The sequence below is a fragment of the Pocillopora damicornis genome, chromosome 13, assembly GCF_964200805.1.
Source record: "Pocillopora damicornis chromosome 13, jaPocDami1.2, whole genome shotgun sequence".
Classification (NCBI taxonomy): Eukaryota; Metazoa; Cnidaria; class Anthozoa; order Scleractinia; family Pocilloporidae; genus Pocillopora; species Pocillopora damicornis.
This window is the reverse complement of record NC_142682.1, coordinates 16,694,076-16,717,783: the sequence shown is the minus strand read 5'-3', so window position 1 is coordinate 16,717,783 and position 23,708 is coordinate 16,694,076. Positions and strand designations below refer to the sequence as shown.

Genomic DNA, 23,708 nt, shown 5'->3' with positions numbered 1-23,708 from the left:
AATCAGCTTTACAGTCTGGTCAAGACGCATAGGCTAAGTTAGGAGCTGAATGCGTAATTCCTTCTCTCGAAAAGGTGCCACCATAAAGACAAACGAGAACAAAGAAGACAAAGCTTGCATTCCTGAGAAATGCTTCATTAAAAATCGCATGAAAATGTACTTTATGTATTTTTAGAAAACTGTTGTTAACGTAGATAACGCAAATCTTCTATTTGACGACCATAGAAACTCTGGAATCTTTTATATATATATATTTTGTATTTTATTCTTTTTTCAGCGGCATAGAATAAATTAAAAAAAAAACTACACAATATCACATTAAGAAGAAATTTGAACAAAACAGTCCGGGAAAGTACAAATCACAGGTTATTGCAAATCCCTAAAAAGTGTAGCAGGTTGAAACGTACTAAGAGTAATAAATAAAAATAACTCTTGCTTTAGTTAAAAATATTTTTTTACGTTTACCTTATTTGATTAGCCGGTTATGACTTAATAGCGTAACAGGGATTTTTTTAAGGCTGTCTTAACATTTCTGCTTTAGCGCTAAGAAAATTTTTCCACATACATAAAGCGACTGCTACTGTCTTTTCCTATAACGATCGTTTTTCATTTTTGCGTGATCTAAAATACTCTGCAATGAAACCTTTCCTGTTGTTTGTCAAGTCCGTTTCAAATTTTATCCACATTCGATTTCCGGTTGATACGAACTCGTGCGAAGATTGAGTCGACGTCTGACCGCAAGCTCGTCCCAGTAGTGGGGCGGTGTTGTTAGTTCCGTCGCGGATGATGACGTAATCGTATCCACAGAGCTTCTCGTTTTCAACGTCAAACTGCTTGAATCGCAAACGAATAATATATCCAGGCCGAGTAGTCAGCCGCCATGAACACCGGAGGTTTGATTTGTAATTGTCGCTGCCATAACTTGGATGAGAGAAGAACTGACGTTTGTTATTTGATACGTGAAGATTTGCACTGCACACTACAAAGAAAAAAAGAACAATATGAAAACAAAAGAAAAGAAATAAGAAGTAGAACGAGTTTTCTAAAATTGATGAGATTATCCTCCTAATTATGGAAATGAAAAGAAAGCAAAGCATTTTTGTAGATACCTAAATCGCTCTATGAACTTGGATATATTGGTTGAATGTTCCGTAAGGCTGTATATGTTAAGGAGAAAATGTATAAAGATGGCAAAGTAGGGCCGGGGAACTAAAAGCGAGCTAAACGGCCGTAGATCAGCCTTGAAAACTGACAAGGTGAAAATGAAAAAACGATAAAGCAAAGTAAATCTGTTTCTATTCAAAGCTAGTTCAGATTTTCGGGTCAAGAAAGTGACCGTTCATCTGTTTCAAATCTTAATGTTTCCCCTTTCGGGGAACAGAGATATTTCGAAATATTTTAAGAAGGCTCACTGTGCGAACTTGGACTACTTGAAGGGGAAATCGAAGAACTCGGTAAGAGAGCCCTAAGAGAAAGGATGAGACGAAACAGCGAACTTAACCCACGTATATAAATTCAGGTTATAGGAAATAAAACCCAGGCCCCACGAAAGAATTTCTGCCGAAGAATTTAAATACAACGACTGACCTGCAGTATACTGTGCTCTGAACCCTGTGTGGCTGATCAATTTATCCGAGTGAAATTTCACCAACATTTTATGAGCTCTGGAAAAATGAATATCTGCAGAAATTCTCCTTCCGCAATATCGGCCCAGGCTCACGGCTTGTTGGCCAGTACCCGAGAACACTTCTACGTAGTCAAGAGAGCAGTTCTCATGATATTCAATGTCGATTTCCTAGTAAAGTAAGTCGAAGATGCGTTTATTAGGTAAATCATACGGTTTAGAGGAGACTGATAATGAAAGGCTTAAACTACGGTGCGGCGGTTTAGTTCGGTTGCGTCTTACTTTTTTTTTTTTTCGTCATATGGTGATTGAGTGAATTTATGTTATCAAAGGATAAATTAATTACTTCATCAAGGAAACAGGCAACAGCAAAGTGAAAAAAACTTCAGTCTTAAAAACGCTAAGGGCTGGTTATTCGATTGAAGTCAAACTTTGGCGCCGATATTAGACCATCAACTGAATTCGATATTTCTTTATGGGCTGGTTGTTTAAGTGAAGTAAAAAATATCTTTCCAGTGCAAGCTGTAAGTCCTCTCAACAATAAAAAAATCAATAAAAGAATAATTACTACAAAGGCACTCTCAAATAGCAAAATATAAGCGAACACATAAAAACCTCGACAGGAACAAAAATATGCTTGATTTAAACGATTACTGAAATGCAAGATTGTTTACGAGGCGGTTTCGGTAAACAACAAGAAAAGTAAGTAATTGGTTCTACCGTAAACATTTATTTTGCGGTAGAATCCAAAGCCATATGCATTTTAGCATTCACTCTTAAACAATAAATATACTATACGTTGAAGGTAAGCTGTATGTGACTTCCTGGTGGGACAACAATTTTCCACGTACAATCTCTGTTTGATTGGTAAGATCCTGGGTAATTCGGAGATGTTATTTCACCAGATAAGGCTGTCAGAGCACCACCACAGCCATTTACTTTAAAAAAAAGCAAATCAATTTATTAAGTAAAGAAAAATTTTCAAGAAATGTGTTACTCCTTTCGTTACAAGCATCGGACAAAGAAAAACGTGAGTTATGGCCATTTATGCGCCAATCAGTTCAAAATCAAGATCAAGTCTCAACTTCCCCCCTACCCCCCCCCTCTCTTTGACCGTCGTGCGTACCCGGGGGAGGGGGGGGTGGGATTTGAACCTGACCTGGCTGGAGTGGGAAATCTGAACCGGAAATGTCAAGTCTTTCCAACGGAATACAAGTGTTATATATTTCAATATGAAAGCGTTTAGGTATTTGAACACAAATTTTGGTCCCGGAGAGAAAATCGAACATACCAATCTTCAGATTGAAACCTTAAAACTAAAATTTCGCTCTCCGCTGTTCCCCTAATGATGACCTTCAAAGAACTCAGAGGAAGAGCAGGCCACTACTGAGTTCATTTGTGACAAGTGTGTGAGGATCAGCGATGTAGAGATGTCGTAAAGTAAGAAGAATAAAAAGATAGGTAATTGTGATTGTAGAAAAAAAAAGAGAAGTTTGTTTCGTTTAGCCTCCAGTAAGGGACGAAGATGAAAAGCTGAGTTTTCCATTAGCGCTCTGACCACAGGCCTTCGGGATGCGCGGTCCGATGCTTTTCTACTGAGCTACGGCAAGGGGAGCCCAATAGCATTATAGGTTACATACTAGATTCATATGTTGAAAACAATATTTGTAACTTTCAATTTAGCGATATAGATGAAATGATATTTCTAAAAAACCTCGTTTTATTTAGCTATAAAAGACGCTTGAGTTCTGACAAGCCACCCGGCCTAAATGATTCCCACTTTACTAATAGGAATTGAAAAGTCAGGGACAGGTCTCAAACAGTTATCACCTTCTTTACAGCTATGCTTGTCCTTCTGAAGAACAAACCCTTCTCTGCAGGAACAGATGTAACTGCCAGCTGTGTTCATACATTTATCCTGGCATCCACCGTTGTTATTTTGACATTCGTCTTTATCTTAAAGGGAAAAAGGAAAACTCTGATACTTCTTTTTGAAAAAAAAGTATTAATCTTAAGGATTCACATGGGATTCAGCAGAGGGGAATGCAATAGGCTATGCTGGATCGAGTAATGTACTTCAGATTCGCCGAGTCATGTCCATGACGAACAAAAACAACTGAAGAACATAGAGTAACACGAATTTTAAGGCAATCTTCCGAGCTGAGTGAAAAATGAGTGATTCACTTCGTTCCCATATAAAGCCTCCAAGTAAATTGGAACAACTACCTCTCGATTGTTCAAGAGCGTATAAGGTCCTTATACTGATCTTCATTCTGCCTCAGTTACCTGCATAATACACAGCAGAGAATCCAGCCCGAGATTGAGAGTGATCTGACTCGAACTCCACCCACATGAGGTTTGAAGAGCTGGTCACTGTTTGAGGAATCTTTCCACCACAAAACGTTCCAAGAACCTGATCGTTCTTATCTTTTACTTTGACGTAATCGTACTGGCAAACCTGAATAATTAAGCAGTGAGGCATAAAGCTTTGCTATATGGCAAAAATCGAAAAGTTAAAACATGGCAATAAGAGGAGGAAAAACACTCGCCTCTTATTCCGATAGTGTTCTACAAATTTCGGTGTGATGGAAACACTTACAGAGTCTTACGATACATTCACCTTTGAATTTCCTATAACGAAGTTTATTGGACTGTGTATATCTTTTGTACAGGTCATGGTTCAAGCCCAGAAGTAAAGTATAATCAAATATTCAGGGTAGGATTGTCGTAGATGACAAGAACTAAAACATATAAGATTCTAGAACCACTTTGACCACGCTGGAGAGTGCAATTTGAATTCAAAGTTAATTTTATCACACTATTTAGGAAATACAAATATCCTGGGGTATTCCTATACCGTTAATAAGCATCATACGTTTCTCGGTTGTTGATTCCAGACGAAATTTAAAATTTTTTTCTGAAAAACTATACAAACTTACTCCATTTCCAGTTCCCTCCAATTGAAACTTGTCAAACTTCAGTGATATCTTTTGTCCTTCGGGTCCCATGATTTTCCAAAGGCAGCGTTTATTCTTGGGATAGTTACCGGGGTAGCTTGGTGACGTTATGTTTCCGTTAGGAGCCCTTAGTGTTCCTCCACAGGCACCTGTGTAAATCGTCATTTAGAATTAGAGACGTTAACGCACTCAAAAACACACGCAGTGTTTGTGAGTGTGATGAATTGAAGAAGAATTACTTAGCCCTTCTACTGAAATTTACCCGGACTCGTTATTCGCTATGCCAGTGAAATGGCAACAGATCTTACTCCAGCTCACATCCCTCTCGAAAAATCCCGTTCTATCGTCGCACGGGACTGGACATTGGTCAAGAGTCGTCGTTAGGTAGTTATAACCGTGGAATATTCAGAGACATATGCAGCAGCAAAAGAGTCATTCGTGCCCCGGTAAAAGAATGCATGCATTAATTTTGAATTCAAATCTTCAAGACCATATGAATGCTTGAGCCAAATTAACGTATGGGCGTTTCTAACAAAAATTGTGATACCAACAGCGTTCTTTTCTATTCCCTGCTCCTTGCAATATTGTTTGCTCCCCCTACCTTCGCAATCTTTGTTATTCGACCTCAGCTCGTAACCAGGGTCACATGAACAACGGTGGCCACCAATGGTATCCACACAGATTTGTTGGCATCCGCCATTGTTGGTTTTACACTCGTTCATCTCTGAAAAATAACATATTACATCATAATCATCGTAATACTGGCTCTAAGATCCTCCAGTAGTATGACTCACATTCCTTGTTCAGCTCCAGCGGGCAAGATGAACCAATCTTTAATGGAATGGTGACGAATTATATCACGACTCATTAGAGTGCAGAGTTAAATTTCCGAACCTAGCCTCATATGAGGGTTAAGTTTAATGCTTTTTTTTTTCGTTCTTTCTCTCTGTGTTCTCTTAGAGTAATCTTTCGGCCGACATAACTATTAAGCCATTTTCTACTCTCAGAATTTTCAAAAAGCGCATCTTAAAAAACCCCTTCCTTCCCACAATGTCTAATAACTGTAACAACCAGTTTCCATTCAGCTCCCATAACTAAAACTTAAACATCAGATTGTCAGATACTCCTGTATCTAAAGTAGCCGCAGCCTCCGGTATCATTCGGCATAACCGATCAAAAACGTTCCAGATCGCGCTCTTATGGCAACCACATCAAAAGACAAACAATAGATTACCTGAGAAAAAGTTCAAGTAGAAGCCAGGTTTATTTACGGTTCCATCTGAAGAGAACTGAATTGTCACCTGACTGGAATTGCTCCTCAGCTCCTGAGGAATTTTTTTCCCACAGTATCGTCCTAGTAAGGACGAGGAGTCCTCAGGTCCGTCTTTTATTTGAAGATAATCATACAGACACTCGCTATGGCTCTCGATATCGAAATCAATAAAGCGAATTCCAACCCTAAAATGCTGAGAAATAATTATTCACAAAAGCTCTTGTTAAGTTATATGATCAAGAATCAGGCCCATAAACTTGCATGTGAAACAATGGAGGAGTTCGTAAAAGCATATATGCATAGCTGATCCCAACAGTATGTGGGATACGTGTCTCATATGACCCTGGTAACGACTGAGCTCTCCATATGGAGTCCCTGTGGCGCAGTGGTAGAGCGATAGGGAGAGGAATCCGAAGGTTTCAGGTTCAATTCCACATGGAAGATCAGAATTTTTTATCTGAACCCCTCTCTAGACAAGAAGAAAAAACAAATTTTTACCCGTGATGCGCCTTTCGCGCTCTCCTCGCGCTCGCTTTTTCCTCCGCTCCCCCAAAAAGCGTAAAAAAAATAACACCAGTTTCGCAAGCTACGTTGTAGCTCACTTCCCCCAAGAAGCTAATTTGAAGACATTAAGTTGTTAAGGCATGTTTTAAACAGCTGTAGGGTATAAAAATGGACAGTTTTTCCGTTCGGCAGAAATAATGGATGACTGTCAGTATCTGAGCATCTGTGCACTTACATTGTGTACCCCTCCCCTAACCCAGTAACAGTCAACAGATAACAAGGTAGGGGAGGGGTAGGCGTGCAGTTGTTCAGATACTAACATTGACTCGCAGCGATCATACCGCTCGTCATTCCTTGTTATTCAAACGCAGGTAAATCATCACAAACTTACAAAACACAGACACCCCTGCAATAATGATAAACATTTATAATCATGGTATCTGAACGTGTTACGAACCGCTGGCAAAGTAATTTTCCAAGTACACTTCTTGTTGTATGGATACCACTGCGGATACTTCGGTGACTGAATGGTTCCTTGAAGAGAAGTTATGTCACCACCACATACCGCTGCAAATAACGATACAAATCATGCCTTAAAATAATAAATCCTACAAAAAACAGGTCTTTGTCTTATCGAGTCCTTTTCCTCCATCTTACCGCAAATACAAAATTTCTTCCCTTATTCTCTTCTTTTTCTTTTTTATTCCCTTTCGTAAGTCATTCCTATCGTAAGTCATTCCTTTTTCTCCAGTCTGATTGCGCCCTTACTCTCACAGCGGTGCTCTTGCTACCGTAAGGTAACACAGGATCCGTAATTACTTTTACACGCGGGCGCTAAGTGGCGACTGGTTTCTTCAGGTTTCTTCAATTACCACACGAATTTTTTCTTACCTTTGTAACTTGCCTTGAATCCTTGCTTTCCTACAACTTCAGACGACTGATACTTTATCCACAATCTATTCCCTGTAGACCATATTAAAGGTGGCACTCTCTTCCCACAATATCGACCAATCACAGGCGAAGACTTGGAATGACCGTCCCGAACCTCCACGTACTCGTCCCTGCATTTTCCTGAGCTTCTTCTGAGACTAAAGACGGTAAAATTAAGAGAGACTCGCTCCCCCGGCGTCACAGCAATGCGCCACACACATAACTTGTACTTCTGACTCTTGGGGAATCCAGGAGACGAAAACGTATCAGCGCGCTCATGTAGTGCTCTTCCACATTCTAATTGAATAATAGCAATGTACATTTTAAAGACAAATCCATATTACCGTGTAAGAAGTTTCTCAATAGTCAAATTGAATTACTTTATGCTCAAAAACAACTTGTCGCAGGTCTCGCGGCGTTACCTAAGAACGGTAAGCCCCAAAAGAAGGAAGAAGGCGTGCCGTCATGATCTTAAACTTGTTTAAGAAAATACCTTCCTTTCGCTCTCCTGGTAAAAACTGTGTTTATTTTGGTATAACGACCTCAGGGAGCCACTTCTGACATAGAGCGCACTAAGGTTGAGTGTCGTAAAATCAAAACTAAAGCAATCACAAAACCCAGTCAGAGCGAAAACATATCACAAGAGGCCAACGAGAACTTAGAGTAATTACGAGCCACCAAGAGTGCCTACTGCGAAGGAAAGAGCCGATAAGAGCGGAAACATATTAATAGAATCCAACTAGAACTTAAAGTAATAACGAGCGACCTAGAATGCGCACTGCGAAGGAAAATCGAGTTTCCGTCTATTTCCAGCGGGTGTCAGATCTTACATTGGAAATATATTTCTGTCAACTTCATGCAACAACTGTCTAAAAATGGACGTCATATTCCAGCAGGACTACACTGATTGAGATTAATGAGAAGCTTGTGATAAACGTTCATGTAATCTACCAACCTGGACAGCGGTACATTTTTTCAGTTTGTCTGATATCTCCAATACTGAGCTTTTCCCTTTGTCCAATTTCAGGGGTAAGATCCGTTTGTGAATTCTTTTTGGGCAAAATCGTTACTTGATGGCCTTCCCTCGCAAACGTGTATTTCCCGTAGTGCATGATGGATGCATAATCATAAGGCTCGTTCAAAGAATTTATTTCTGCGGAACTGAGTTTTAGAAAGTTATGTTCTTCACCTAAAAACAAAACACAACAACAACAAAAATTGGTAAAAGGAAGAAAGGCAAACAAAGAAATTAAGAATTGTAAGTAAGAGAACGCAATGTAACAAAAACCATCACGAAAAACTCAACTGCTATTATTAATAGGTCTATTTTTGGAAATTCGTCGTTGTAAAATCAAAACCAAAGTGATTAAAGCCATGACAACGATCGATCAAATCTTATAAAAATTTGCAAGGAAAGAAAGCAATGATGACACGCATATAAAAAGCCTTAGTAAAAAGGCGGAAAAGGCGAGTGATAAAGTCGCGATTGGTGTCAGTTTGCATGTGAATAGTGAAGAGATCGGAAGCTGTCCAAGGGGCGGATAACGCTATTCAATGGGTAAATCGCTATCCAGTGGATAACTGTTAATAAAACTTACTACGCTATCTTCTGAATAGAAATTTATGGAGTGGATAGCGTTATCCACACTTTACTAAAGGAGTTTGAGGCTCAATAATTGCTCCGATGCCATTACGTACCCGCGCCTCTTAATGAGAGTCTTAATGGGGGGATGGCTTTTACGGCTGACGGTTAAAACTATGGCCAATTTACGGCTAACAGTTATTATCTTTCCATAGTAGTCACCAGAAATTTTGTTACTGTTTGTTACCTCTTTTTTACGACTAACGGTTGAATTTTTTGGCGGTTTACGGCTATCGGTTAAACCCACTGAGACCCTTCTTAATGTGTACAAATCTTCGCAACCCAATGGGTAAACACGTCTATGGATTTCAATGTACTACTAACCTTTCTTTATATTCTCCCTGAAAATGTTAACAAAGTCAGCCCGATCAGGCCGCGTATGCTCGTGCCAGAACCCCACTGTGTGTCCAATCTCGTGCACCACTATGCCAAACTTGTCGCAATTCTTGCCAATAGAAATCCCTTGACGCCCATTCCCCTTGCGTCCAACATACGAGCAGCAGCTGAGAAAAAAGAATGTTATTAGAAGGAACATAAAAGGTAGAAGATCCAAATTATTTTGGCATCTATAACATATATTGTAAAATAAATATGTGTTGAAGTTTCGACTCTTCAATTTGGTTGTTCTCTCCTCTTTTTATAATTTTCACCGCTCCTTCATTTATGGTACCAATTGAACTCACTTCCTTTAAGGTAAGTGTTTCGCGTAGCTATTGCTAAGCAACGTCAGAGATTCTCCTGACGCAGACCTTGTCAACTTGTCTAATAAGCTTATGACAATAAAAGGCTACGAGTGGCGAGGGAAAAATTTGCCCGTTTCAACAATTTTTACCCATATCGATGAGGTGAACACTTAGTTTTGATTCCTCGTCCCTTGCGTGACTGTTGACTGAGTAATTTACAAAACACGATCGCAGAAAGCAAATACCAAATACTAACCCACAGCGTCCTTTATGGAAGTAAATATAGTCTTTCTCTGTCGTTCGCTCAATGAATGTTAAGCAAGTAGTGTTTTCCCAATGACGCATGGCTTGTAAGATAACCGCTCTCTGATCTCCTGTGGGAAGGGAAATACATGGACTTTCATGATTTTGTTGATAAGACAGTAGATCGCATGATCAAATTAGAGATCTGGTTCTAAACAGTACAGCCTCTTAACCCTGTAACTCCCACAAGTGTTTGGCATGTAATTTCTCCCTATAATATCCATAAATTATCCAGCAAACAGGTATTGAGAAAACTCCAACTTATCACGTAGAAATTGTTATCTTGATCTAACACTAAATTCTCATAACTGATTAACAAGAAAATGTGTAGCATCTAGAGGGAGGAATTGACAATCAAATCTTGGGAGTTAAAGGGTTAAATTGAGGTATGTAGTCGAACCTTTCCACAACCAAAAAGGTCACCTTTGGGAAAGGGCAGAGTACGCAGAGAACCGCAGTAGGGAGGTGGCCATTTTGGGAGGTGGGTTGTAATATTTCTCGAAGGGCAGAAGGTGAGGAATCTCACTCAGACTTTACCTATGCCAAAACAAGAGTTTTCCAGGGAAGATGCTGGAAAACTGCAGAAATCTAGGCATATAAGGAACTAAAACGTGCCTCCTCGTTCTTACCCGAACAACAGAGACGATCGGGTATTATGTCGGAAAAATCTGGAATGATGAAAACAGTTTACTTTGCGATCACCCGGCGGGATTCAGCTGCCTGCAATATACACTAGTCAAGAGAAAGTACGTTTCAATTTATGTCTAGACATCAATCAAGCTTTTATCCGGTTTAATTACGGAAGTATCAGAAAACTGGCGGACTTATAGCGATATTCAATATACCACATGGTGTTTCAACTACCCAAATTACGTCAAGAATTTCCAGAAAAATGTCACGATGATGTACTAAGTTGACTACTGCATTGTGCAATAGTGATTGAAAGCTTTTCCTTCACTTTTCCTTTACTTTTCCTTGACAGCCACAAATGTTCCTATTGAGCATGAAGCATACCGAGCTACAATTTTTTATTTTCACTCCCCCCTTGGAAAGCTTTGTTTATGTATGTTTGTTTGTTTGTTTTTAGGCACAACGCACGTGATCGGATTATTTAGCAAATCATGATGCAAAGACCTTGAACTTGAGACCTTGTACTTAGAGTTTGAGACTTATTATTAAAGGCTTAGTTTAAATCTTAATGTATCCATTCATTCGTTACACTTATGTTGACGGAATTTGGACACCAGCTTTTTTACCGCAAATATTTTGTCTTACAATTTTGTCTTACAATTTTGTCTATAAAAGCTCCGTATTTGTTTCACTCCCTGTCAATCGATGACAAATGATCATTAACTTAATATCACTAATTTAATTGTAGGAAATACTTCGCATAGCTATTTAAAGATAACGTCCCTGGTTTTTTAATAATAAATTATCGGATCAGCATCATCGTGCCTGAGAGGTGGCCTCTCCGAGATACGACGTGCTAATCTACTTACTATATGAAAAAGGCAAAAACAAGTATCCTTTTTTGTTGTTGCAAATTTCAACACCAAGATGAAATATCTGCCCGTCTCGCATCTACCACGCAGTGTATGCGTGAAATACGCATTTAAAGACCTTGGAAAGAACCTACAGCTTGGTAACACAACGAGCACTCCATCAAAGAACCTGTCTATAAAAAGTTTCAAATTTCAACTTCATTTTGATTTCAAGATAAATTTTATAAATAAAGTTTAGAAGAATTTCCGACACAAATGAATCTTCTAGAACGATAAAGCTAATCCTTTTGAGATCAATTTAGCTCAGAAAGCCATACACGCTCGTTCAGATATCATCAGAGCATCAACAGTTTCAAATCGGAAATGGCTACATAAATGTAAACCTTGGCGCAACGAATTAGTTTTTCTTATTCGCTTCAAAAGAACATATGAACACGGCCATATGAGCCTGTACTGAGAAGTACCCAAGTCGGTGCAACCCATGTAGCTCGTGAAACACTCTTTTCCGTTTCCTTTTATCCAAGCGAGAAAGCATGAACTATGCGAAAGTCACGCAGAGGCATGGAGCGAAAGTAAGCTAAAAATTAAGTGTGGTGGAAGGGGCCAGGAATTAGGGAGAAAAATCTTCTGCTGTCAATGCAATTATTCCCTTTCGTTTCTTTCCTGCGCGCGACTCCCGCACAATAATCCCTATGTCCTCTTGGATAATCTCTTGGGAACGGAAAGACTTTTACACAAGCTACAACTTGCATCAACAGCGAAAAAATCATCTAAAATTTTTTATTTTTCAAACCATTTCTTGTGTAGTTCAATGTCCAGTGTCATTTTTAAAAGTTTATTGAACATAACTTGAGAATATAATTTTTGAATTTTGAGAGGGCGAAAAGCTGGTTAACGATTATTAAAAGCTTACCTCCGCTTTTTAAGTATAATGTGGAACGAGTACGGAATTTGAAAACTGTGGATCTAAAGTGTGCGATGATTGCAAGATCACTGGATTACTTGGAAGCCCGTGTTTAAGATATTACAAATTAATTGTTTAGAAGATTATGAACTAATCCGATTAAACCAGTTGTTTAACTCACTCCCAAACGAGAAGAATGACCAAGATTTCCACCTATACTGAAGTAACTGCCTATGGAGTTATCATAACCGAACCAATTTGCAAAATCTGGGTTTCACTGAAAGCGATATGATCCATATCCATCTTTTCCCTCCGCTACTCATTCCATGGACTGCTACTTCTTTTCAGGAGTCTCTAATGAACATTATTTTGATGTCAGATGTCATTCTGGTAGGCCTATGAAGCTTTCATCGCCAAAACAATTTGCTAAAAACCATGCTTCAAAGAAATTGTTTATATCCTTTTGTACCCTGGTGTATCCTTTCCCATCGAGTTTTACTCCTCTACGCGAGTGGCCAGTGGACACTATTTTGATGTCAGATGTAATATAAGCTAGCCTATGCACTTATCATCCCCAAAACAATTTGCAAAATCTTTGCCTCATTGCGAAGTCTGTATCCTTCTTTCTCCTCGTTCACCCCTTCCCATGTATGCATTATCATTCTTCTGCATAATTTTGTGAGTTTTATTGTTTAATTCCTGGCCAAGAATAAGTTTCTGTGAAAAGAATCTTTATTAAGTAATTGTTTGCGTCGTTTCAATAAATGCTGCCACCAAACTGCCAATCTGCCGCCAGGAAATTGCTGTCAGCGTTAAGTTACATTCTGTTGACCTGACCTTTTGATATTTCCGAAAAACAAAAGGAGAGATCTTACAACGGCTACGAATTCCTCTCGGAGGAACAATTCCTCGATTATCGCAGACGAAAATATTCATTGAATATGAAGCAAATGGATTTGATATTAATTAAAGAGAGCTGAAGAAATTCTTTAACCCTTTAACTCCCATGAGTGACAAAAACAGAATTTCTCCTCACAATATCAATACAAAATCAATAAGACTAGATGAGAACCAAGAAAAGTATCAATCAGGGGATTATTAGTAGATCCAATACCAAATTCTCAAAAGCTTCATCAGAAGAACTGTATAGCAGACAGTAAGGAGAATCACTAATGAGATCTTGGGAGTCTAGGGCCCAGCTGAAATGCTGCAAATGCAGCAGTAGGAGTAACGTTCCACCCTCGAAAACGTCCAAGACAAACCTTAGTCCCGTAATTACTTCCTAAGCCGATAATGAACCACTCGCTTACATTTTAAACGGATAAAAAAATTAGCGCCGCCTCACAGATAATCAGATCACAATGTTGCCAGTTAGACTGTCACAAGATTGCTTTGGGTTTGCGTATACGAATTCCTAAAATAGGACCTTGTAAATTATTCTAGGATCGATTTCATTTCGTGACACCATAATGAATGTTTCGCTATGAATTATGTTTTTAAAACTTAAGCTCACATATTTTGTAGGAGCTTATGCTCATAAAATCGCCGATCAACCGTAGAGCTCAAAGCGAACCTGACGAGAGTGTGTTTCACCATGGCTCGTGAGGAACTCCCCTTCCGACGTCTCCTTCACATTATAGAATTTACGAAGGCAAATCAGAATTAGGTCCCGCGCAGCGCTAGGAAATAGATGTGAAAGCTACAAAATGGAACCTTTGATAAAAAGAACGAAAGGAAGACCGCTGTTCCATCCAGTAGAAAAGCGGATAGGTTTACGGGGAACACTATCAGAAGTCACAAGCACACCACACTATGTTTTCGTAGTGAATAATTGTTGACATGAGACGAACAAAATCCAAGAGAGTTATGAATAAAGCCTTAAAACAAATTGCATATCTAAATTACATCTTGGGCTGAATATGCCAATAAAGTTACATAAAATGTTAATGGACTCATTCGTAGTATTTTTCCGCCTTCATAGACCGTTTGAAGACACTCTAAATGGCTCATGAAGGCGAATAAATGATACAAATGAGGGGATTAACTTTTCATTTTCATTAAAATACTTTAGTTCCATTGTCGGCAAAACGTGGTGTAGTGGGGGTAGCGTGGCTCAATTCCTACTGTGATAATCTTACTAGCGTCGCTGAAACGTCAGTGACATAAGTAACCTACGCCTTGGGTATTCAATACAATCAATGGGAAAAGGCCACTTTGGGGTATTCGGCATTAACAGTTTTCATTGGGTCGTTGTTCCCTTTTTTACTCGAAGATTTTTATGACTGGCCCACTTAGAAAGACATCCACGATCCTTTGGTTAGTGAACCCAATACACTGAAGGTATAGGACTCCAAATCAATATCAGAGACCCAGTTTTAACTTTGCAACAAGGACCGAAAATTGTCAATAAACGATTGTTTCATTGGTTTGTCGTAATTTATAAAAATAATTATGCAATAGTTGTGTTAAACTAACTGATAGGAAATTAAATGTTTATGTTTACAAATGATAAAAAGTGACAAATTAATGGATTACGATAAAGAATTTTAACTGAATACTCTTTCTTCTAATGCTTTAAGCACTGAAAGACGATCCGCGCAAAACGCTTTCGAGAATGATCCTAATGACATCATTCATGAGTGAGGAAAGCTTAACGATAGGCATCCGCAAAATAAGTTAAACAAAAGGTTTTTACAGTAATTACAAATAAACTTCTTAAGGCCAGAGTCATCGGTAAAAAGGCAATACCTAAACGATATTTGCTTTTTAGTGAATCCTCCAAGAGAGCGCATTTTTTTGCCCAAGACTCCCTTGAAGTTAAGTGAAAATACACCCTGTTGGTGAAGGATTATTTTCCGATAACAGAAGGTCTATTTTCATGCATAAGGTCACTCAATGTGCAACACAAAAGTGAAACAATGAATTTGAACTTGAACTGGTGCCCCACATTTAGGGGATCGAACGAAGTATGACGCAGATTCGATCCGATTTTCTTACCTGTGTAAACACCGTCTGCTATCTCAAAAGGAATTACACCATCTCGCCAAAGCCTCTTGTTGAATGCGGTCGCAGCCCTTTTCCTTCTGCTTTGACGCAAGTCCGCCTTAGAAACTGCAATATCACCCTGTACGATACCATCTGCAGGCATCAAATTAGGTATTAAGGCTTGTGTTAACTGAAGCGATAAAATCTGATGCAAATGATTGATGCATTTAGACAAAGGGAACCAGAGAGGGCTGAAGTACAGTACGCATCAGGACTTCGTTTAAGTAGTTTTCCCAATGAGGGAAAGAATTAAAAAATCTCGTCATTGTTCAGGGGACCGTGAAAGAAACGGGTTGAAAACAGCAGCCGGTTTAATCCGAAAATTGCGGGAATGGCTTTGTTTAGTTACGACTATTAATCTGACAACTGAACTGATAGGAGCGATCAAGAGCGCACGCTGATACTCGTGTTTCTCACACGAGGAAAGATGGCTCGTTTGACAAAGAAAGAAACGCAAGAAAAGGGAATTGACGACGAAACGTAGATAAAAAATCTTACCAGCCTTGCAAGGGTCGTAATCCTCGTCATCAGCTTGAACTACGGCGCCCTCAAAGGCCAGGAAAAACATCAGAAAAAGCAAACCAACGAACAGCATCGTTGTGTTTGGTCAACCGTCGGTTCGTCTAACGCTTGAACCAAAACAAACTAAGCCAAGAGGCAAATAATCCTAAATATCTTAAAGTATTTTAGCGGTGCGTCGGGAGTGGTGGGTTTTTTAGTTCGCTTTCAGTGGCACAAAGACCGCAGTCTCTCAACGGTGCCTCTCTCTCAACACCTTTACAAAAATACCTTACGTGGATTGTGCGAAATGTCAACCGATGATTTATAATTGTTCCTGTGGCTGAGCAATCAACTGTCGCGCGTCAGGATCTCAAGGCCTTAAGTTCCATCAAATGCTGAACTTTGTTGGACAAATTTGTGAAAGGTTTAGGCCCGAGAAACAGACCGTGAAACCATTGTCAACGGTTTAAGCGTGAGAGCTGATTAGTTTCTCGATTGGCCCTAGCGCTCATAATTAAATGTCAAATGACGGATATTTAACACCTACTTTTCGTGATTTATGTCAGCCAATAAAACCTTTGTACGTAACACTTTCTTTGGACTTCTGCCGAGCTGTCCTCTTCTATCCTTTCCGCCCAGTATGTTAGCGTTTCTCTAGTCACAAGATTGCCTAACTTACATTAAAAGGAAATTTTGTTTCAGTTTAAGGGAAATAGCGACATTTGCGAGAGCCTTAATGAAATGATGCAACAGCAGGACGGCTGTCGGCACCCAGTTGAGAACACATATCGCAAATAAGCCAGATTATTTTTAAGCACCGGATATTATTTGAGGACTTCCCTTTATTTGTTTTTGCCGTTTGAAAACGATCACGCCTCAAGTTGCACCATTCCACCGGTGTTTATTCAGCAACGAAAAATGTTAATCGCTTTGAGTTGGGATCTGGCACCCCCCAATAAGCTATACGGCTAGCAGAAGCTCATTGTACACCATGCGATCGGCAGAAAATTATAAATCATTTTTTATTTGGCGCAACTTTTGTATGAAAGCAGGAAATCACTTTTTGATATGGAACGTGTGATTTTGCCCCGCCATGTCCGGCCTCCTCTGATATATCCAAAATAACTCCGGCGGCAACTTCCTCGATTTTTCACCTAAAACGTATGTCTCGGTCTCAGAAGTACAGGTAAAAAAAGAAGTTCATAATAGACGTGTTCGATCCACTTTGCAATGATTGACAGCTCAGTATTTTGATACCTGCGTAGATGTGCGTATTGAGTGGCAGGGGCGCGAAAATGAGCCGTGAAGCCAACTGTGTTCGCTCGTTTACGCGGCTCCGCTGCCGTTATTTAAGTGCCAAAGAAACCGCTGGCAGAGAACGCCCTAAGCCTTCTTAGGAATAATGAATGGGGAGAAGGAGAGAAGAGACAGAAGACCTTTGCTTTTTCCTGTTTTTGAATAAGTACGCTCCCAAAAACCTATTAATGTTTTCCTTCCCGTCGTTATCTACAAAATAATCTTCGCGGAACACCGCTGCTTCGCGCTCGGCTCTCATTCTTTTTCCTGTACTTTTTTTTTGTTTTGTTTGATCTGTTTTTTATTATTATTTTCGGATCCCAAGAACAAGCGAGGGGATAAACGTAGAATCAAAAGAAATTAATGGATGACATAAGAATAAAATGCAAAGTGTTCATCAAACATATGCCGTGCATTTTAACCTTAAGTATCGGTGAACCTGTCAAGTTCATTTGATGCCTGCCTGTTAAGCCCATCAGCGGATCTGTAGAATACTGTAGATGTACCATCTCAGCATAGAATTTTCACTGATTCTTACTTTTCCGCTGTATGTCCTGTATAAAACATAAATAACATTTCGTGGGGGATTAAAGGTCAATATGTAACTATAGAATTTGTCTCCGTGTTTCTGGAATATTCCATCACGTTGATAGTATCCAAGTAACCATGGCTACTCGTTTTGCGTCATTTAGCGGAAGTCACTGATTCGCTTTATTGTTCGGAGAACAAATGAAGTCGCTACTTAAAAACGGAGTAAAGTTAGGGAATATCAGTTCACAGTAATATTTGTCTTATATCATGTTTTCATATATAGAAAAAGATCAATTGGAAAAATAAATTTGAAAGCACATTCTGAATGAATAATTACCTGAAGATTCATTAATGCCGAAAAAGACCTGATAACTGTGGTTACACCAATAAGACGTCATTTCAGCGGAAATTCTGCTGAATCCGGCGTCTTCAACATTTTTATTACAAACAAACAGAAACCTTTAGAAAAAAAAACAAAACAAAACAAGTGTACCATTACACCTTCACAGTCTCTGTTACCACTTGGCTACGACTTGGATCTTGACGTCTAAAACTTGCCTGTTGACGGGTTCAGTTGAACGGGAAGTCCAGAGATTTCGTTCAATGCTGACGTGTACATCGCACAGACCCCAACACATCATTTTCCTTTAAAAGAAACTATTGATTTCAGTATCTTTTTGATATTATGACCGATTGTTCCATTTCATTGTTCAACCGGCAATATGCATATAAGCTTTTGTCTTCCAAACATTTGCAATGATACAGAACCGCGTACGTGCACAACTGTGTTATGTCTACCCTTGTTTAGAGTTGAGATCTGAAAGGAAGACTATGATTTATTTTTACTGGACAACTACGTGAATATATCATATTATCATAATGAGTTCCTCACTTTACTTGTGCGCGAACATGTTCTTTCAGTCGCATGTTTTATTATTCAAAGTCGGTACATTTAAATTCTGCCGGTTCGAGGTTGGTGCAGCAAAGCTTATTCTGTTTATATGAGACAAAATAGAGATGACTTTTTGAAAATTAGTCTTATATTTTCTCGCTGTTAGGTTGTGAATGCGCATGCACAAAACTCAGAACAAGGATGGAATCCATGCTCGCACGCGCTCCCGCCTAGCGCGGCGCGACTTTGAGAAATGAACCGTCATTGAGATGTTTAAATATTGTTAGCGCTTTAACAGACTATGATAAATTCAATCAACAACGTAAAAAATGAAATGAGAATCCAATCTAATCGAAGAAAAACATAAAAGTTTCTACCAGTGTAAGTGAAAGGCAGTTGATGCGCAGAATTTCACGTTGCAGTTGATTTCATTTTTTGCTTTTATTTTCAGTTTAAATTTTTCTTAGCGAAGCCATCATAGCTTAATCATAATCATTACTAGCTGCCATCGACAAGAGAACTTCCAAATTAAAAGTGGTGGAGAAATTTTACTGAAGATTTCTCCCTGAGTTTAGGTTCATTTTCAAAGTTAGGCAAGATTAGAAGTCCTTCTAAACTGCGCATGCGAGCATGCGTCTTAATAAAAGACATGATAACTACCTGTTGTGATCAGGTTTCGGGGAACTCTTCATTAAATATTCGTCTTCAGTGTGTTTTGATAATCTGTTGGATCTTTAGCTATATTTTCTAAAGGTGAGTGAACTCCAAATTATTTCATATTACATGTAAGCCTAGAGGATCTTGGTTAAAATTTATCGAGCCATGTACTGTTCGTTTCTAGAGGTCCAACAATGGTTTCCTCTTCGCTTATGTAACGCTTTCAAACAGCCCCTCCTACTGTGGGGTTGTATCTGTGACAAACGTCGCTGTCCTCTTGACACAGGAGAAAGGTTTCGATTAAAATCTCTTAGGTTCGTCAAATGCAACATTCGCATATGAATTTAAAGGAGTAAGAAAAGATCTTTTATTCCACAAATTTCGAATCCATGTATGTCTTCTGAAAGTACTCGAGGATCAATTAGTTTCATCTTCAAACAAAAATTTGATGGGTCTGTAAATGCAGAAGTCACGGAGTTTCTTGCAACTTTGGCATAAGGATTTGTTTAGATCGACACGGCTAAATGCACGATGTATTTTGAGACCCGCGGGCTTTGTGCAATACAAACTGAGACGTGTTTTCTAACATATTCTACTAGTATCTTTATTCAAACGATCTCCATTGTGTAAAGAGCAGGTACCAAGTGTTTGGGTTTGCAGGTACCACGACTAGAAAAACCAGGAGTGACAAAGAGCAGATTTCTATTCTATTAGTCAACGCCATAATAGAATAGAAATGAAATTTTTTTAAAATCAAAGGCTCCTCTCTGAACCTTGTTCAAGAGATCAGGGCAAAAAGACCACTGAAAAAATTCTTAGTGGAAGATGTATATTATGAAGGGACCTTACAATAACCGCTGACCGCATTCAAATTCATTGTATTGTCTTTTTTCAGTAACACAGTTTTATTACTCGCAGGGAAACCTGACAAAATACCTTTTGGGAGAGGGGAGGAGGGCGGATAAGATTCTAAGGAAAATGCGGTGCTGTGTCGTTGGGTGGTATTACAAGATAATTGAATTTATCATCTGCGTTGATAGCATAAACTGGCCACCGTAAAGAGCGTCTGAAGCCGATGTTTTAACAGTAGTCCTTCGTCTGAGCGAAAGACGAAGAGCTAACACTCGAAAAGTCAGGTTTAGACGCTCTCTACAGTGGCCAATTTACAATAACATCTCAGTCAGTTGATGAAACCAAACTATGTATGCTTAATGTGGTCTAGCAGAAAAAACGGTGAGAAACCAAGAGATATAGGGTCGATTTTGCAATTGACTGTGGCTTGCTCCAAAAACGTTCCGTCTGAAGTGCGTCGTGGTGGCACAAAAATGATGGCACTAGTGCCCTAGAACAGCGCTTCATTAACAACGACGTGAACGGTACTTTATATGATAATTAATCGCAAACGTACTTAGATTCAGTAAGTGAAAATGAGGAGTTTGTTTGACAGGTCTTCTTTAAGTACAACGACACCATTTGCTTTTCAGTCATGTGGGTCCTGTTCCTCGCTGTGTTTGGAGTGTTCTTGACACAGGCCTCAGCCTTATCTGATCCTCTTCCGTCAGCTTTAAGTAAGTGATAAACTTCCGATTGAGTTTCTGTTGCCTTGAATTATTTGCTATGAGAGGAATGAGGGAGGGGTGAGGGGAATAGGGGAGGGGTGAGGGGAATAGGGGAGGGGTGAGGGGAGGGGGAAAGTATGTCATAATTACCAGCTGAGGGGGAGTGTAGGACTCGTGAGAGTAGTTTCCAATTTACTTTCGGACTGCTTCGGATCTGCTTCACTTCGCCATGTGATTGGATCTTGAAACTCACGTCATCCTTTCAACCAATCAGATTCAAAACTAAAACCAATCGCCACTTGGTCACCCACGTTTCCCGCGCATTGAACTGTTTGTTTGTTTTTTTTCTTTGCGTCCGCGTTGGCTTTTTATATAAATCTCCTGTGCTTACATTGGTTGTTCGAAATTCTTTGGTTTTGGTTTTACAGTACCCAATTGAATTGTTCCTTTTCTTGCATGCATGCATTTGATCGTCAAAATATAGATCGTCGAAAGTACCTTTTAAAGTTCTTTAAGGTTCTAATGAGTATCCTAATTGCGCATAATCTCCTTCATTAATGGACCCAGGCACATACGAACGCAGCTTTTTCTCGTATTTGGGTTTCGCAATAATTTCCTTCCTATGAAATAAATAAAAGCGATGTCCAGAGCAAAGCAAGAGATAATTTCTCGAAACTTAAATTCAGCGGGAGTAGTCCGTTAAGGCTTTCTTAGGATTTATTTGTAGGCATGGAAACCCACTACCATACTGCAATTCTTCCTGTAGAGCAACTCAGACAAAAGGTTTCATGTAGGTCTTTGTAGGTACTGAATCTTCGTCTATACTGTAATTAACGAAGGATTTGTGAGAGGTTCTTCAACCAGTAACAAAAGTGTAAAGGTGTTTTGGTTAAAATCCATCCCCTATTCTTTGATTTCTGGAACAGTTGAGCCATTCTCAACATCAATTCGATGTCCTGCAAGCAAACAATTCCACTGGACACGATCAGACACCAGCGGCTTAGACATTGTGTTCTACTACACTTGCGGTCAAGGTAATATTTATCAATATTGTTAACTGGAGATTCGAATATAGCGGAGACTTAATGATTGGTGCGCTGGAATGACGATTTGATCTTTGGGTGATTGTTATTTTTGTGTTAGTGATAAAACACACTTATCCCACGCAGTGCATCCCTCTATTCAGGAGAATTTGTGAGAACCAGAAAAAAACTGTTAGCTGTCTAGTCGGTTAGGTGAAGTAATAATAGTCTTGGTCCTTTCATGACACGAAAATTGAGTAACGTCTGACAGATTTGCAGTAGAATAGATGGCATTTTATGTTTAATAAGATTATTTTTCCAAATACTTACGAAGGGAAATCCTCCCCTGCTGAGGATGCGCATGTCTTTTAGGAAAGTGTTTTTGGTCTTGAGTGGAGAATATCTCAAGGTAATTTTCACACGAGATGCTATTGGACGACGCTATTTTTTTCTCAACAGATCAAGAAATGTCCCAAACCTTGCATTGCACTAATGGCTATAAGGCTCAATACAGGAAAGACCTCATCCCAGACGCCATGAAAAAAGCCGCCATCCCAATGGCCATGAAAAAAGGTTTCATCACCGGACTAGACCAGGAACCTTCTTTTGGGCTTTTTGCTACGGGGCCCGATTTTAACACTAAAAATGGAGCCGTGGTGGTCTTCGCATGCCTTAACCCAAAGTAAGAATTAAGTTAAAAGATTCCCACGTGGGCGTAATTCAAGAAGTTTTGATCATTTGTCAAAATTATATTTTGTTGTTTCAGAACTACGAAGTAACCACATTTCATGCAATGATAGCTATGAAGTAACTAAACGTTAAAACCTTCTCTTCTCTGTTTTAGCAAATAAACCGTGCTGTCGTGCGAGACATCTACTGAGCATGCTTGGCTATGGTTAACAATTCAAGTGATCTAAAAGTCACATGTTACAGTCTCCGACGTAGAAATGTTCTCCATTATTTTCTTAGCAGATATTCTACAAATAAGTATAAATAAACATTCTTGTATCATCCTCGGATCGAACTCAAGGCCCCGGTTGTATAGGTGAGCATGTTTACTGCTCGTGCTTTATGAATAAAAGGAATCAAATCAGGTGAAGAGTGGTAATGAAGATCGCCAACAACCTGAACAATACCTACGCATTCTGTTTTATTTTAATTTGTTCAAACCAGACTACGATTGGGGTGGATGGGGGGGGGGGAAGAGGGGGGAGGGTGGATGGGGGGGGGGAGGGGGAGGGTGGATGGGGGGGAGGGGGAGGGTGGATGGGGGGGAGAGGGGGGAGGGTGGATGGGGGGGAGAGGGGGGAGGGTGGATGGGGGGGGAGGGGGAGGGTGGATGGGGGGGGGAGGGGGGAGGGTTGACTGAGGGAAGCGAGATCAAGAGTCGTTTGCCAGGTCTAGCTCTGATTTGTTCAATTTTCAGTTCTTACTTATTACTACCCAGAAGAATTGAGACAGTATCAGTGAAATATTGCGAAATGATGTCAAATAGGTTGGGGATTACCTCACGATGGACCATAAATGGTTGAACAGAGCAATCATAAAAATTCGACTCCCCCCCTGTTATACCTATTTTCATTTGCAAGAGAAAACGATTCAACTTAAGTTTGAGTTCTATGCTTTCTTCCCCGCTGTAAAAACACGATATAATCGCTTTTGCTAATATCACTTTTAAATGTAAGATTATTGAACGTTTTTTGACATAATGCGTTTTGGTTCAGAGGTACTTATGTCAGCCAATATTTAGCTTTATAAGTGGAGAGACAGGGTATTGCCATGCAACATACTGTCCTGACTTTCGAAAAAGTGCACATGGCTTAGGTACGTGGTTTTGAACATTAACGTTTTAGACCACGTCTCTTGCATCGAAATAGGAACTT

At 39.5% G+C, this 23,708-nt stretch overlaps 2 protein-coding genes and 1 long non-coding RNA gene across 3 annotated transcripts; 1 reads left to right on the top strand and 2 right to left on the bottom strand.

Annotated features, from left to right (window-relative positions):
• Nucleotides 1–238: 238 nt before the first annotated feature.
• On the bottom strand, nt 239–16,684 carry LOC113681101 (tolloid-like protein 1). Its single transcript, XM_089192274.1, has 15 exons — nt 15,866–16,684; nt 15,320–15,460; nt 9,870–9,987; nt 9,255–9,433; nt 8,244–8,477; nt 7,250–7,585; nt 6,816–6,925; nt 5,816–6,047; nt 5,183–5,305; nt 4,564–4,730; nt 3,911–4,082; nt 3,455–3,580; nt 2,423–2,562; nt 1,588–1,795; nt 239–979 (listed from the first exon to the last, which is right to left on the bottom strand). The coding sequence occupies exons 1-15, from the start codon at nt 15,960–15,962 to the stop codon at nt 591–593; spliced, it is 2,772 nt and encodes a 923-aa protein (XP_089048400.1). The 5' UTR covers nt 15,963–16,684; the 3' UTR covers nt 239–590.
• A 753-nt stretch (nt 16,685–17,437) lies between these two features.
• LOC149035729 (uncharacterized) lies at nt 17,438–19,198 on the bottom strand. The gene is made up of 4 exons (XR_016182530.1): nt 18,965–19,198; nt 18,254–18,340; nt 18,033–18,154; nt 17,438–17,718 (listed from the first exon to the last, which is right to left on the bottom strand). It is a non-coding gene; the product is annotated as an uncharacterized LOC149035729 (long non-coding RNA).
• A 9-nt stretch (nt 19,199–19,207) lies between these two features.
• On the top strand, nt 19,208–22,960 carry LOC113681074 (uncharacterized). Its single transcript, XM_027198141.2, has 5 exons — nt 19,208–19,340; nt 20,729–20,812; nt 21,730–21,837; nt 22,285–22,507; nt 22,670–22,960. The coding sequence occupies exons 2-5, from the start codon at nt 20,731–20,733 to the stop codon at nt 22,674–22,676; spliced, it is 420 nt and encodes a 139-aa protein (XP_027053942.2). The 5' UTR covers nt 19,208–19,340; nt 20,729–20,730; the 3' UTR covers nt 22,677–22,960.
• The last annotated feature ends 748 nt before the right edge of the window (nt 22,961–23,708 follow it).